Source organism: Simochromis diagramma, unplaced genomic scaffold (assembly GCF_900408965.1).
Source record: "Simochromis diagramma unplaced genomic scaffold, fSimDia1.1 OVJJ01000293.1, whole genome shotgun sequence".
In the NCBI taxonomy this organism is placed as follows: domain Eukaryota; kingdom Metazoa; phylum Chordata; class Actinopteri; order Cichliformes; family Cichlidae; genus Simochromis; species Simochromis diagramma.
In genome coordinates, this window is record NW_024386801.1 from 24,088,397 (window position 1) to 24,106,065 (window position 17,669).

At 40.2% G+C, this 17,669-nt stretch overlaps 1 protein-coding gene across 1 annotated transcript; it reads left to right on the forward strand.

The window, feature by feature from the left end:
- On the forward strand, positions 1-6,710 carry il17c (interleukin 17c). The gene is made up of 3 exons (XM_040026695.1): positions 1-4,377; positions 4,512-4,747; positions 6,326-6,710. The coding sequence occupies exons 1-3, from the start codon at positions 4,363-4,365 to the stop codon at positions 6,567-6,569; spliced, it is 495 nt and encodes a 164-aa protein (XP_039882629.1). The 5' UTR covers positions 1-4,362; the 3' UTR covers positions 6,570-6,710.
- The last annotated feature ends 10,959 nt before the right edge of the window (positions 6,711-17,669 follow it).

Below are 17,669 nucleotides of genomic sequence, written 5' to 3' on the forward strand. Positions count from 1 at the left end.
GGAACATAAATAGTGCCATCATTGCCAGGCCTGGCCCACATCTGGTTGACATACACCCTACCATGACACCAGTCAGTCAGAAGTGCCAGCTTGATGCCAGATCCAGGCCAGGCCTGTTTTCTATAAGCCTGGGCCACATGAACCAAACCACAATCGAGGCAGATGTGGCATGTCATCACATAGACAGTGCCATCTATGCCAGGCCTGGCCCATATCTGGATGACATACGCCTTATCATGCCAGAAGTCAGCCAGCAGTGCCGGCTTGATACCAGATCCGGGCCAGACCTGCTTGCTATGTGGGATGTTGAATGGCCTCTAAGTAGAATGACCATTGGAAAGTTACCTGCAAATGCCCCTGAAACACTTGTGCAGATAAGAGGACATTCCCCTATGTTGATAAATGAACCAGCATATCGACAAAATGCCCCAATGCGGTCAGACACTGTGACAGTAAGATTCCCAGGCAAAATACAACAAATTTTGAGTACTCTTGTAGAGTAGATATAGTTAATTTAAAAAAACAAAACGAAACCACACACATCTTTTTTTTAAGCCATTTGGAGTCTTTGTTAAATCTCTTTAAACTGGACATGAAACTACACTTTTTTATTTTCATGCTGTACTCAATATTACTGCTAATATACAGCATCCATGTCTTCATACCTTTCATCTACGGGAGAAACTGAACAGGACAGAAACAACATCAAAAGACAAAATAACTCGTGAAAAAGTGACTCGTGCCAAATCTGACAACATGAGCAACAAGGTCAGCTGGAGAAGGTGAAGGTGAATACTTTTTTTTCTTGTTCTACTGTCTTTACTATTTGGGTAATAATAACAATTATTACAGTAGCATTCATGACATGTCATAAGAGTATATGAGGAAATATGAGAAGGAGATGATGCTAAGATGCGAGCAAAAATATTCACTGAAGATACTTCACACTTACTTTTATGGGGCAGGGCAGTGATAGTTTCCCATTTTCTTGTTGACACTCATTCATGCCAAGATATAATGACTTGTTATATTTACATCTTTTAATGGGAAGTTTAAATGGAGGGGTTTTTTTTTGTTTGTTTGTTTTTTGTTTTGTTTTGTTTTGTTTTATAATTCATGTGTTGGAAAGGGGTTTGTTTGAAAACACTGAATGTCCTTGAGGGAAGAAAGGGGAACAGTGGAATCTACATGGACATAACGGCATGGTACCATGTGCTCTCTGGACACTGTGGTTAGGCTGGCAGGTGCTTTCTTACATTTATTGCACATTTCCTGAAAAACAAGAAGACATCATTGGTAGTGTTTGTGCTGAGGCAAATAGGAACTGTGGAAATCAAAAGTACATCAGCATAATACACAGGAGAATGTAGGAGCTTTCATTGCTGGTTGTGATTGGATAGAGCCTTATTTATTAGAGGTCCAAACAGTGACAGCTCCAGGGAGCCTTCTTTTTTATGTTACTAAGAATAATTAGACAGAGTTTAGTACTGAAGCTTAAAGGGTAGGTGCATGTGTCAACCTATGGGACTAGTAATTGAAGTCAGTTTGGAGGTGGCATAAACTTAAATTACTCTCAAAAAGTAAGCTGATTTCCATAGACTCCTGTGTTAAATACCCAATTTTATAGCATGGGCATGACCAGTTCTACTTGTCAATGGAATTATCTGACAAATGATATGTCTTGCTGTGCAGTACAGACACTACAAGAAGATTGCTCAGAACTTAGTATGTCTGTCTAGGTGTTGTACTGGCATATTTTATGAATGCCGCTTGCTAACCAAGGTTGCTAGTGTTACCACTCCTGGTTACCCAACACGGCGACAGACAAAATACCAATCTTTAAGGAGCATTTACAAAGGAAAAAGCAACATGGTGATCAGAGACTTCAAATTAGCAAAAAACAATTTAAGCATAAAAACTCACATAGACAGAACAATATAAAATCCCCAGATGCAAAGAGTAGTAAACAGTGAAATGTGGATCATTAAACATTATGTTGTTCACTTCTAAGTTCTTGTTAAATAAATTATTTAATAACTGATCAAAGTGTTTAATTATTGTGCCTTACAAAGTCCTGATTGCAACATTGTAATATGCTAATGTAAATGAATCATCATAAATCATACTAACTGTCAGAATCCCTGAGACACAGGACAAGGGAGGGAAATTAGGGACAGTGAATCTGAATGGACCATGTTCTGCATCTCCATTGCTTTTGGGTCTGTGCTGAGTCGTGTCTCCAAAGCAGCTAGTGCTTGTCATGACAGTAATCCTCAAACCAAATGGAGGTGAAAGGAGCTGCTAAGCTTCAGGAGGAGTTCCATCAAGCATGGCTAGTTTGTGGGACTCTAGAGGCAGCTGGAAGCTACTGGCAGGCCAAGCAGAATGCAACAAATATGGTGAAGCAATTGAGCAGGGCTCGAAGTGGTTCTGGTAAGCCTTTAGACAATCCAGGAGAAAAAGCAGCTTCCTCTCTACACTGTGTATATTGGGGGTGGGACTATTCTGTCATTCCAGATATTATTCCTTCAACCACTCGCCCAACTATATCAGGCAGTGAAAGGAATGATTTGTCCATCAATGGAGGTGAGGTCACAGAGACAGTTAACAACTCCATGGTGGCAGGGCTTCTGGGATGGATGAGATTCACCCGGCTCTAGATGCTGTGGGGCTGTCATGGCTGACGCACCTCTGCAACACTGACTGCAACAGTCAGGGACAGGGCCTCTGGATTGGTAGACTGGGGTGGTTCCCCTTGTCAAAAAGGGTGTCAGCAAAGCGTGTTCACTTGATTTTAGAAGCTTTGGACGTTACAAAGTTAAAGAACTTCACTGCACAGCAGTGGTTTGTGCTTTGTCTTAATAAAAGTATGAAACTGAGTAATTTATGCTTTCTAAATAAAACTGCTATGTTTAGAAATTCTGTGTTGAAAATCCCTTGCTCTGTTAAAAAACAAAAAAAATTAATTAAATAAAATTAAAAGACTTTTTGACAAAAACTTTGAATTTCAGATGTGGGCTAACAGGGTTTTCCTCATCTGTATGTCCTGATGCGAGTGTTCTCTTCCAGCATGACACTGCACACATCCATAGCATACAAAAGGTGATGACAACAACCAGATCTCAGCCCAGCTATGACAAATTAGAAAGTCCTCTCCAGCAGCATCATCAAAAACCCACATGAGGAAATGTCTTTTGAAACAATAGTGTTCATCCCTTCAGTAGAGTCAGACTTGGAATCAGTACTAGAAGCTACTCTGGCAGAGCATGGTAGTCTGACACTTCACTACAGCACTTTGGATCAGCAGTGTGTGTTTAGGGTTTTTATCTTAAAAGCTATAGCAAGAGTCAACTTTCTTCATTTATTTCTTTTCTATTATTTTTGCTAATAATTGGAGAAAAATAAAGATTCTTCATTACGGTAGGGGATTTTTAATTTATCATTGTAAAGCTTTAGGAAGAATTTAGTTGTAAATTATCATTTAGACTTTGTTAGAGTAAAAACACGTTTCAGTCCCATGTAAAAATTAAGCTACTGGTTAAGCTTTAGGGGAATCACACAAATGTCCACTGTGTCTACTGTAGCTCTGAGATTTTATAAAGTCGCATTAACTTCAAAAGAAAAAGTTACAACTTATCGCCAGGTGAGTTGGTGTGGATAGCCCCACGGGAATGTCGGATTGACCCACTTGTTTAATCCCTGTAGTGCCCCCTAGTGTGTGGACGTGAATTTCTGAAATTAAAAATGTATAAGTGAATAACTCTATTGAGTAATTTACAATGTCTTTAAAACCTAACTACACCCAACCATCACAGGAACTGGGATGGTTTTTCTTTGTACAGTTCCGGTCAGAGTCTTTCTCCCTGCGCAGGTATAAACATTTATAGATGCATTTGAGTGACAACATGTTTGCTGATATTTTTCACCAAGATCTTCTATAAATATTTATAACATTTATTTGTTTCGACAGTAATCTGATAGTAGGATACCCCTGCTCGAAGGATTAGTTTGTGTTTCTCTAATGTTTACTGTTATAACATTAAATAGAAGGTGTGAAAACAGGCACCACACAGGTGATTCAGTTGTCAGTGTGTGTGTGTGTGTGTGTGTGTGTGTGAGAGAGAGAGAGAGAGAGAGAGAGAGAGAGAGAAGAAATTCCAGGTCTGTGTTCTCTATGACAGTATCCTCACCTACTGCCGGTGCTACAGCTGCTTCACTGCCGGAAACAAGGAAGTTAAAGCACCCCCCCCCTCCCCTCCCACGCCCCCATCTTTTGTATACATAAATAAGAGATGAATGACTGGATGTCATGAACCGACCGGTTAATCTTGGAAAGAGTCAGACAGAGCTCAGAGTCGGAGGATGGACTATAAACCGGTGAGTCGAATGCGGGACATCTGCCTCTGCTACCTCCATCACTGTTTTGCCTTTGCTTCTGCTTTCACCTCCAGACTACTGCTTTTTTCACATCTGTATGAATGAAATGACATGGTTTGCCTGCGTCTCCCCAGGTTTTCATCTTCGTACTGTTCATCGTGCCCATGTGGTCGTCCAAGATGTTCCGGTGCTATAACGACCAGGAGCTACAGGCAGCGGCGGACAGGAAGCTGAGGACGCACTACCTGCGGCCCACAGAGGCTCCGCGGACAACGGCTCGCAGCTCATCTTACTCTTGTCCCCTGGAACTTTACAAGACGCCGCTGTCAGATGAGCAGCGAGACAGGTCTCTGTCCCCCTGGAGATTCGTGTAAGCAGCAGCCTCAGCACATTTTAAATCCCGATGTTATTCAGTATTTAACATGCAGCATATGAAGCAAATGATGTTTTAAAGGATATAAAAGTCCTTTCTAACCTCGCACAAACAGCGGGTGAGAGAAGTTCCCGAAAGATAATAAAGTGTCAAGAGATTTTATAAAAATTCCATCTTTACATTTTGTTTGGGGTCTTTGTCACGTCAGACTTGAGTCAAACCTTTACACAGAGTGAGGCGCAAAAACTAGAAGCTCGATTTTCATTTTTATGACGTAGTAAAATCCTTAACAACAGCTAATTACAAACCGGTCTACTGCGCGCAAATATAAATGAACAGCAGTTAGAAACTAGAACTTCTTGTTTTGAATGTTGAAAGAGACATAACAGCTAAACAGATAAGAGAATAAATAACTCGGGGATCACACGGCTACACGGTAAAATAAAGCCATAATCAGCGCACAGTCGAGCTTATTTGCGTGCCTTGAGCAGTGTTGCCAACTCCTCAGTAAGGAAAATCGCTATTGGTTGTCCTAAAAGTCGCTAGAAGTCGCCAAATGACGTCATCGCCTAATTTGCATAATTGGTCATACTAATCCTATGTTGTTGGAGAGAGAAATAACATCGTGGAAGAGATATAAAGTGAGTAAAAAACGTCCTAAATGCATTTAGAGTTTATTTAGAACTACAAATTAAATTTATTTAGCAATTATTGTTTTTTTAATGTCACAATTTCAACCCTGCTCCTTTACCCGGGCTTGGACCGGCAAAAGTGACCCGAAATAGGCACTCTGGTGGAGTTACTTTGTGTGTGTGTGTTTATAAGCAGTTTTAAACCTTGTGATCCACAAAACAGCATAAGAGTAAAAGAGTAAAAGAACTGACTGCGTTACAGCACCCGCTGCTTGTTGAGAGTAAAAGCGATACGCGCTTTCACGTCTTTTTTTTAGCGACTTTGTTCTGAAAACTCGCTAAATATAGCGACAAAGTCGCTAAGTTGGCAACACTGGCCTTGAGTGATAATTGGCGCTGGTCCTTCCAGCGCAAGTGACGCAAGCATTGGATGAACCAGGGATTTTCCCCGATTCATCCAGTGCTTGCGTCACCTACTGCGACTGAAGGTCTCTTGGTACATAGCTGCCGGGAATGACTGCATCCTGTGTCTTCATTAACCATAACTGGAGAGAACAGAAAACAGATAAATAAATGAGATTTACGAGTCGTCTCTTCAGGTAACGATAAAAAAGTCACTTCAAAAGAACAAAATAGTATAATTCTGACTCAAATGACGCTAAAACCTTCAAGCCAAACGCTGCCATCTTGTGGTGAATGGTTTGATTAAATTTTGTTGACAGCTTGATGTTTGTTTGTTTGTTTGTTTTGTTTTAAGAAAAGAAAAGAAAAGAAAGAAAATAGCACAGGATGAATGTGCCCTGTTCTTAGGATTGCTTTCCTAACATTTTGGACGGGGCTTCTGTATTTACTAAGACCATCTGCTGTTACTGACATGTAGAACCACACACTCCACATGTCTGAATAAACTGTAACTCACCGAGTCCTCTTTTGTTTTTAACAGAACTCACATCAAGGAAGATCACTTTCCTTCGACATATGTTGGTGCTCAGTGCCTGTGTTCAGGATGCATCCAGCTCAAAGACAATAAAATGATTGAGGACTATGACTACAACTCAGTTCCCATCGTTCAGAACAGAGTGTTTCTCAAAAAGGAGCTTTGTGACGATAAGAAGACTTACCGTCTGAGGCCAGTGAATGTGGAAGTAGCTGTGGGGTGTACCTGTGTCAGACCCCAGAGCTCCTAGGGGAGAACCATCCAGACCTGCTATCACATGACACACATAAAATGCATGAAGTTCATGAAATGCACCAAGTCTAATCAGCGGTGTGAAGTCCTGCAGCATGCTCATAGTGAGCAGGCTGTGACTTAGAAGGAACATCGCTGGGAATATTTAATGCGGCTTCAAAAGTCACACAAGCCTATTTATACACTTAGCTATTTACTGTTTATTTATCAATAATATGTTTTGTAGATGTTTGCTCTCTTAGTTTTGTTTACAGACTCCTGCATAGTGCAGTAAATGTAATCTGGGTATTTTATTACTTGATTTAATTCATATTGATGACCTTCTCATTGAAAAAAGCTATTATATAGTTTTGTTACATAACAATAACTTCAAATGGTATTTGAAGAATGATCTATTTATTTGGTCTGCTACTCTACTTTGTATTTATTTATGCTCAAGGTTTTGTCCTAGTGGGACTATATAAGTCTAGTGAAGACTTCAAGTTTAGCTTCTTTGAAGCAAAATAAAGAAAATGTCTGCATTTCAAAAAAAAAAAAGAGTATGTGTTTCTGTTACTGGATCGTGTAAAACAACCACACAATCTTCCAAAATACCCAGTGTCAGTAGGTTTCAGTGATTTGAATACGTAAAACATGTTTACTATTGTTAACACATCTCTAGTATTTATTCTAATGTTGGAATTTCCACTTATAGTCTTATAGCCACCACGTGCTTCACAATAAAAAAACAGAAAGAAAAAAAACTACAGAACTTAATTTTAAAAATTGTTAAAAAATTTCCAAATGTAAGTCTAAAAAGATGCATTTTTACCTGCCTCTTGAAAGAGACCACTGAGTCCACAGATCTCAAGCTCGGAGCGAGGGGTTCCAGAGTCTGGGGGACACTGTGGCAAAGCTCCAGTTTTCAGTCTCGTATTATTCAAAACAAGTAGTCCCTGATCACATGACTTCAAGGAGCTGCTGGGAATGTATGGAGGAGCTCCGGAAGTCAAAAACAGAATCTTAAAATGGACCCAGAATTCAGTGTGGAGCTGGGTCAGCAATGGTGAGGTATGAAAGTACTTAGAACAATAAGCCAGAAGCCTCACAGTATATAGTGTTCTGAATGTGATGGCATCAGCCACACATGGGTAAATCAGTCCATTTGTTCACTTTATTAGTTTGGTTTGCAGTTTTCTTCATTACTATAATTCATTAATCATTTTTAAATGGTTTGGCCAAACCACCATAAAAGCTACCCTCTTGTGTCTTTGTAATTAGGTCAGTTTGTGAGTTAAGTTGTGTCCGATTTGTTTAAGTTTCTGGAAAATACTTTTTGTAGAGTTATATTTAGTTGACCTCTTTTATGGGCCTGCTAGTTGTGTTTTTAAATTTTGTCTTTTGAACTTTTTTGAGGGTTAAAAGAAAGAAAACCATTTTTTCCTGTGTCCTCTGTGCCTGGGCTGCTTGGTCCCTCACACTGAACAACCTGCCGGTGTTCCAAGGAGTTTCTGCTTAGACAAGTGAACAATGAATTTCAATAATCTACACAAGATGAAAAAATGCATCAATAATAATCTCAGGTTCAGAGCGTGACACAATGGGACTTAACTTGGCAAGTGAAAACAAAAAGAGCAAACTAGAGATTACACATGAACATCAAGAATGAACAAAGAGTCAAAATTCTAAGGTTCCTGATAGATGATTTACCAAATGTTTTAAGGGGACAAAGGAGCTACCTTTGGCAGAAATCTGTCAGGGCACACACAGGAACTTCTGTTTTTTCTTCATTAAGTTGCAGGAAGTTGTCAACCATCCAACTTTGAAGAGAGTCTAAGAACTTATTTTGGATCAGCAGCTTAGAAACATCTTGGGGTTAAAAAGAGATGTATATTTGAATTTCATCTGCATAGCAGTGATATTAAATGTCCTTGAAGGTGCTCAGAATATGCAGAAGAGGGAGCAGACATAATAGAAACAAGAAGAGCCAAATGTGGCACACCATAGGTAAGAGAAATAGATGAGGAACTCTTACTCTCCTACTTAGAAAATCATTTTATGATCTGAACCAATGCAGAAGGTAAAGTACAACACCAATAAAACAGAACATTCTCCTGCATCACTTTGAATCTAAATATTAAAATATCAGTATAGACCACTCTATCAGGAGCTGTTGCACGAGACTGTGACCTTTCAGCTTTTGGTACTGACAACACTACTTGCCCTGCAGAGAGGTGGTCACTCTTTTTAATGTTAAGACAAACACTGCAGTCGGAAATGCCCATTTCAACTGCTGCTACAAGCAACTCTATTGAGTATTTAAAAAATGTAAATCAATTAACAAAGAAACGTGTCCACTGGTTCTACTATGAATTCAGTTGGGAATCAACCAGACAGACTACACACAATTCCACTACCACACCAGTTTCCACCACAAAACTTCATCAACCTGCCGGCTGTTACCAGAAAACCCCAATGATAACAGCAGGACCAGGGTTAAATCACTAACACAATATCTAAAGTGGACAATATGGGGGAAAAAAGAAGTTAAAAGTAGGGATGGGAAGCTCGAAACTAATGTTTCGAGACTGGATCAAGCTTCCGAAGCACAGATGTTTCAGTTCAATTTTATTTATATAGTGCCAAATCAGAACAGCAGTCGCATCAAGACGCTATATATTGAAAGGTAGACTCAGTAATAATACATACAACTAACTACCCAATATGACCCCCTATGAGCAAGCACAATGGCAACAGTAGGAAGGAATAACTCTGATTTGACAGGAAGTAACCGCCAGCAGAAGGGCCTGAAAACTGAAGACTCTCCCTCCCATTCTACTTCTAAGCTCCCAGCAGCCTAAATCTATAGCAGCTTAAATAAGGGAAGATTTATGCTTACCTGATCCAGCCCTAACTATAAGCTTAACCAAAAAGGAAAATTTTAAGGCTCTTAAAGCTTAAAAGTAGAGACGGTGTCTGCATCCTGAATCTAAACAGGGGACTGTTTTCATAGAAGAGGGGCCTGAAAGCTTCGCCTCCCATTGCACTTTTAAATAATCTAGGAACAACAATAACCCCACAATCTGAGAGCAAAGTGCTCTAATTGGGGTGATACGGTCCAATAAGTTCATTAAGATAACATGGGGCCTGATTGTTCAAGACCTTGTATGTGAGGAGCAAGAATTCAGAATCCAGTTCCGGATTTAACAGGGAGCCAATGAAGGGAAGCCAGTGCAGGAGAAGTCTGCTCTCTCTTTCCTGTCAGGACTCTTGCTGCAGTATTTTGGATCAACTGAAGGCTTTTCAGGGAGTTTTTAGGACATCCTGATAATAATGAATTTCAGGAGTCCAGCCAAGAAGGAATAAATGCATGAACTAGTTTTTCAGCATCACTCTGAGACAGGATGTTTCTAATTTTAGAGATGTTGCGTAAATGGAAGAAAGCAGTCCTACATTGCCAAGGTAATGCCATCCAGAGTACGAATCTGGTTATGTACCATATTTCATTGAGTTTTAGGGTCGGGTACAATAACCGCAGTTTTATAATTTAGAATTTACAAGATTTCGAAACACTGCTCCAAAGCGTGGCTCAAAACGCGTCAGCCCACTTCTGACAGATGGCGTACCCGCTGCTTCTGGCCATTGCGAGGCGCCAGCATGATTTTTTAATGAACCACAGTCATTGTAATTACTGAATTAATGTTTGTGATACTACCGCTTACACGTGCATGTTTAAAAAGAAGCAATACCCTCTTTTTTGTTGTGATTTGTGAAGACCAATATCTGATCTGATCTGAATATCTGATGCTTAAAGACTGGAATTCAAAGTGTAATCAAAGAAATATTTAGAGATAATGTATAAGTATCTTATTCAGTGATTGCTGTCATATAGATGAGAGAAAGCGAGAAAAACAGAGATTCGTTAAAATATCTGAATTTAAAAAAACGCCTCTGCTTTCAGTGAGGACATAAAACGGGAGGACTCTTCAGCTCTGACTCCGTCTGTTCTCTAGTTGTTTTCTACTTTCAACAGAAAATGTTATTTGCTGACGTATCAAGTGACGTCATCCTCACTCTAACCCTTTACTCACAAACTGTGCTGCCATAAGGAATATATTTATACTGTATGTATACTGAAAATGTAGAAAAACACGTCCATTAATTACAGGCGAACTATTTCTTATTTCCATGACAGATTTTTTTTCCCTTTTCCCTCTTTTTTTAATTCCCACTGGTGCGAACATCTCATAAACAACAGGAAGCTGCAGGGTCACTATGACCAAAACTGTAGGTTCAAGCATCATGCCAGTGTCACAGATACAGCATCCACAGCAGTGTGGAGTTACGGAAAGTTTCTCCATGGTTCAGAAGCTGCTCAGCAGAAGATGATCACACGAACTAGAAAACTTAAAAATCAACCAAACACATCCAGAGTTTGAGTCCAAAAGAAGCTGTAAACCAGTGCCGTTATTACGGTAAACACAGCAGTCTTTTCTCTGTATGTTTTCATTTCATTCATTTCATTTATTTGTTCATTTTCAGGCACAACAAATACCTATATTGAACATAAAATGCACAAAACAAAAAACAAAAATTGCCTGAAAAAGGAGTGGGACGAAGAAAACTTATTGAATCCCACCCCTATACTCACTCATCAACAAAAAAAAACAATAAACTTCCCGCAGCTACGCCCATCATTGCATACAGACCCATCAACAGCCCCGGGCACATACAAGCATCTAAACGGCAGCTCGCAAACAACAATTAGAGCCTTAATAACTGAATACAGAATATATAAATGATAAATTGCATTACCACAGGTAACTTTGTAAAACGAGTTACTGGGGGGGGGGAGGAGTTTTAACAGATGGAGATATTTGGGCTTGCTGTCTTTAACAGTCACAATATTTTTCTAGCCTTGTTTCTGTGGCGATTTCTCCAAAACATAAAATGTAAATCAATATTACCAGAATTATTGAAATTCTGGTATCATACCAGTAAATTATATATATATTAATTTGTTTGGAATTGTGCTGTGCTTGTCTATTCTATTCAGTTTTATTTATACAGCGCCAAATCACAGCAACAGTCTCAAGGCGCTTTATACTGATATAGAACCTAGTGCAGGGGTCAGCAACCTTTAGCACCCAAAGAGCCATTTGGACGCGATTTCCACGCAAAACAAAAAACACTGGGAGCCGCAAATACTTTTTGACATCTAAAATGAAGATAACACTGAATATATTGTTTTTTTTGGGTTTTTTGTTTTTTTTACCTTTATGCTTTGTGTGAACAACTAAGGTGCGTTGCTTAAATCCATGAAGTGCTACAGAGAAAATTACATTTTATTTATGTAATTAATACATTTTGAACTCTTAAAGAAATATAACAAAAGCAAAGACACCCAGCTGAACTAAAATGATCCAGCAAACAAAAACTGTTGTGAGCCGCCACCCTTATATCGCCTTTGGGCTTTTGGAGCCTTGATCTGACTTTTAAAAAAATAATTGGAAAAAAAGCACTGTGCTGCTGAAAAATGAAAAATAGATATTTGCAAAATTCTGCCTAAATATGTATTTTACCTGGTGTATGTGTGTGGCGGGGCGTGGTCTGCAGCGCCGCTGCAGGGAAGGAGGACGCCGCCTTAACGTCTGTGCTATCTATGCTGTTGTGTTGGCGTGTGTCGGGCTGTGAGCTGAAAAGCTACAACAGGTGTTGTGCCAAAAAGTGATTGTCTGCCAGAAAGTGATTGCTGTCCGCGGGAGCGGTTAAAGGTGCAGCGCCCGGATTACTTGCGTTGACAGCTACTTCCGTGCAACTGATATAACGTGGGAAAAACCCAAACACATTTATGCCTTTGTTATGTCATCTATAGAACTTTAACGTGTCTTGTAACCGAACTATGACGCTTATCAGAAGGTTGCTTTCAGTGTGTAGCGCAGTCACGAATGACTACACGCATCACGATGGAATAATTAATGCCTACAGGTTTAGTATGTCTACTCTCGTTGTTCATATTTGTTATAAGACTGTCGAATAGTAGTTAAAACAATAAAGACCTATTGTGCCAGTATCACCATGACTCTTTCTTGTTTGTTCAGAATAACGGCTGAGAACATGGCATTTTAGCGCTACCAAAAAATGATTGTGACCTAACTCGTGACAGAAACAATATTTCGGCTTCAAACTTGTTGGGTATCATACAGAAGGGCTATATGTGACATATTATATCCCAAACAGTCCATTAGAACTGCTGAATAACTTTTAAAATAACATTAATACCGATAATATGCCATTTTCAAGCTGCCAAAAAGTGATTGTGGCCTATAACTTGTCACTGAAACAGTATTTCTGCTTCAAACTTGTTGGGTATCATCAAAAAGGGTTAAACGTGACACACAGGAGCCCAAACATTCCCTCAGAACTGCTGAATAACTTTTAAAAGAACATTAATACCGATAACATCATTTTCAACCTGCCAGAAAGTGAATGCCGCCTATATCTTATCACTGAAACAATGTTTCTGCTTCAAAATTGTTGGATATCATCCAGGAGGGTTACATGTGACATATTATATCCCAAACACTCTCCAAGAACTGCTGAATATCAGAATCAGAATCAGAATACTTTATTAATCCCGAAGGAAATTAGGGTTACAGCAGGCAGCACGCTAATGGCGCATGGGCACTTACAAAGGAACCTTCTGACCAACTTTACACAAACATCACATTTGGAAGACATGTCAGACTATCTCTACTTTTAAGATTAGGCTTAAAACTTTCCTTTTTGGTAAAGCATATAGTTAGGGCTGGACCAGGTGACCCTGAATCCTCCCTTAGTTATGCTGCAATAGACATAGGCTGCCGGGGGATTCCCATGATGCATTGAGTTTTTCCTTTCCAGTCACCTTTCTCACTCACTATGTATTAACAGACCTCTCTGCATTGAATCATATCTGTTATTAATCTCTGTCTCTCTTCCACAGCATGTCTTTTATCCTGTCTTCCTTCTCTCACCCCAACCGGTCGCAGCAGATGGCCCCGCCCCTCCCTGAGCCTGGTTCTGCCGGAGGTTTCTTCCTGTTAAAAGGGAGTTTTTCCTTCCCACTGTCGCCAAAGTGCTTGCTCACAGGGGGTCATATGATTGTTGGGTTTTTCTCTGTATCTATGATGCGCCTTGAGGCGACTTATGTTGTGATTTGGCGCTATATAAATAAAATTGAATTGAATTGAATGTCAGAAAGGTAGGCTGATAGGAAAAAAACAACGAAAATACATAACATGAGGTAAGAGGAGGAGAAAAAAACTCCACTCAGACTGAGCTCCTAGTGGGAGAACAGTTTGATAACAGAAAAAACACCTCAGCACAAAAGCACATGACTATCAATACACCATAGAAACACAAGACAAGACTGACTCATTAAAGTTCAACCAACAAACGGTGTTTTTTCTTCTTCTGGGGCGCTCGTCAAAGCGCCCTTGATATGCAGCGAAATAGCCTATCATTAAATGGTTGCCAGGGGAAAATAATAAATATTTGACCTATCAGCGTCGCTGAATTAAATGGTTTGGGGGCGCTTAAAATTGCGCCCCTGCAGAAAACGCGCGAAGATTTGCTGTTCTAGAATTTTACCTCAGTCAGTAGCCTAAGTGAGCTATAAGGTCAGAGAGAGACGATGGCAGCGGTATTGTTAACGGTTGAGGCACAGCCTCCCCCAAATTCGGTTAGATCGCTTCTAACCTACCCTTTTGCCAGAAGGACAATGGCAGAAAAACTGCAAGTTAAAGAGTTGGGACCTGACAAGCCCGAAATTCAACTAACCCAGGCAACGAAGGAGAAGTCAAAAGCATACAACAGGACTTTTTGTCGGAGTTGGTTCCAGCGCAAGTCGTGGCTGACAGGCTGTGCATATTGATTTATTTGGTTACCCAAACTTGGATTGGTCAGATGAGAGCCGTGTAGACAGTTGCACTTCCGGTCTCCTGCCCAGCCTAATGTATGCGTTGTCCAGTCGAATGACACTCATTCACGGTAGGCAAAGTATCGAATGGCCGTTTGTAGACAGTGAAGTCTGACAGAGGGGTCAGTGTGTGCACATATCGAGCGTTACGTCAAGTAGTGTGTGTGTCCAGAGTTCAGCTGAGACAGTGTCCTTCGCCCCGCCAGGCTAAGTAAACAGTCTTCCAGCCAACCCAGGTGGCCTTGCATGGAATGGGGGGAACAGTCTAAACACAGTCGTTATCAGGGTGTTTTGTTCAGCTCCAGCCTTGAGGCGGCAGCTGGCGTCTGGGTCTCCGCAGTGGCGGTCCTAGCCAGTTTGGCGCCCTGGGCGAACACAGGGATTAATAAAGTATTCTGATTCTGATTGTTTCAGGATGACCTGCCAGTATCCAATGACACATCTGCTTACCTGCATCTTTTGCTCCTTTCTCCTCCTCTTCTTTTCTCTTTTTCTAAACTGAGGACCTGATGGCTTTGAACTTTTCTTGTCCATCTTCCATTGGTTTTAATTTTGCACTCCAGTATGAACACAAATCCCCCAACCCAAGGATCACCACAACACGATCTAACACACCTACACCTTAGTTCACAGATTCACTTTGTCTAGGGTGCATTTCTGAGATTTCACACAACCCAGGATTCAAATCATGAATACATAATGGACTTGGATTTACAACATTATAAATGAAATGTGCTCTATTTGGAAGGAGCCGGCCCCCCCTCCCCTTTCGACAGCTTGTGTGTGAGACTTTAAATCATCAAACTGTAAATTTTAAATTGTTATTGATCCCTTTACCCCTGGTCCTAAAGTGTATATTTATTTTCTTACTCTTCTTACATATATTTTTTATTTGCTTGCACTTCTGTAACTGGAGCCTTGTCGTCTCGTCTCTCTATATCAGGGGTCCCCAATCCCAGTCAACGAGGGCCGGTGTCCCTGCAGGTTTTAGATCTCACCCTGGGTCAACACACCTGAATCACATGATTAGTTCATTACCAGGCCTCTGGAGAACTGAAGACATGTTGAGAAGGTAATTTATCCATTTAAATCAGCTGTGATGGATCAAGGACACATCTAAAACGTGCAGGGACACCGGCCCTCGTGGACTGGGATCGGGGACCCCTGCTCTATATACTGGACTGTATGTAGCGGAGATGACAATAAAGTTTACTTTGACTTCAGCAGCAAGCAGGCGCACCGAGGGCTCTCGCGCTCACTTTTCGCGTATAGAATTTCGAAAAAACATTGGTGCAAATTATAAGTCTGTATCATAATGTCTGGTGTTTTCGTGTTTGTTGGTTTCTTTTTATTTTGTTTTACTTTGCGAGTTGGTTATTAGATGCTGCTCCAGCCGGTCAGAGAATCCCCCGCCGCCCCACCCTCTCCTCTCTGCGCCGCAAGCAGCAGGCGCACCTCGCAAACGAAGGGCGCCCTTACTCCCAGCAAATGGGCGATAGAAAGCCGATCGGTGCCTATGCCATTCCCAATACGCGCTGGCTGACGTCGGGGCAGCATGAGTACAAGCATTTTTTTTTTTAAACTTTTTTTTTTGCCGATGTCCGTGATGCCGCCCCGGGCAACCGCCCGTGTCGCCCGTATCTAAAACCGCTACTGGGTCTCCGCATGAAGTGATGATGGTTTTTACTTTAGTGCGAACAACTCATATGAATTTCAAAGCTGTTCTAACAGTCTAACACTGGTCTCTCAATCTCCCGTTGGAGGGCCGCGAGCTTTCTATGATGCTATCCAAACTTACGTTCCGTGATCTTGTCAAAACTTACATTAACTACTGATTTTATCTACTGTTCTGATTTTATCTGTTTTGATTTTATATACTGTTTTGTTTGTTTGTTTGTTTGTTAAGTGGGTTTAGAGCTCTGGGTAGCTCCCCAGCTGGGTCTAGACTGGGTCTAGAGAGTATTTTAAATTCAGGGAATTTAAAATAGAAAGTAGCTCGTCCACAGAAGGACTGGTAGCTCCCCTTACGATAAGGGTTCAGATCGCGCGAACAGGTGTGAAATGTGTGTGTGTTTAGTTAGTTAGTTTGTTTGCTTGCTTGTTTTAATCAATTTTAAATCATGCTTTTTATTTGTTTTTGTTTCTAATGTCTCTGTAAAGCACTTTGAATCACCTTGTTGTTGAATTGTGCTATACAAATAAATTTGCCTTGCCTTGCCTTGTCATTCTTTTTGCTCAAAGAGCAGGTTCTGAGAACTCACGACCGCAGTGAACTTCCCCAAGATGTGATCGAATTTGCGCTCAAAGGTGTTATTCGAGCTAGCCCCTCCAGATGTAATCCACTTTTTCATGCAGAGGTCTTGTTCTGAATAACTTTTAAAAGAACATTAATACCGATAATATGTCATTTTCAAGCTGCCAAAAAGTGATTGCCGCCTATAACTTATCACTGAAACAATATTTCTGCTTCAAACTTATTGGGTATCATACAAAAGGGCTACATGTTACATTTTATATCCCAAACAGTCTATTAGAACTGCTGAATAACTTTTAAAAGAACATTAATACCGATAATAGTCATTTTCAAGCTGACAAAAAGTGATTGGCGCCTATATCCTGTCACTGAAATAATATTTCTGCTTCAAATTTTATGGACATCATTCCCAAGGGTTATATGCAACACATTTTGCTGCAAATTTAAATCAAGCCTTTATTGCACAGTGTATAATACCTCAAATTTCAAAAATGTTGTAATTCAAAAATAATACAAAACAAGGATAATGGCCAAATGGAAACAGGTGGGAGGAGATCTGCTTAAACAAATTAGGAACACTAAGTAATAGGAAAGAGAAAACAAGCAGTAATAAAAATGTCATTCCAATACAGCACTTATTAATTGAAACGAAAACCAAAAACGAATAACAATTACATCCAATTAAAGAAGAAACCACCAGTTAAAATAAACTAACAAATAGACCAGAAACAGGGGGTATAGCGGAAGCTCAACACCAGTAAACCATGGAACAACATATATATTAATTCTTTGCATACAGTAACTATAATGCTAACATGTTAGGAAACACAAAATAATTGAATAATCCTACAAACAAATTGCAATCAAAGCTGAACTCTAATGTTGTGAACAACACAGAAACACAC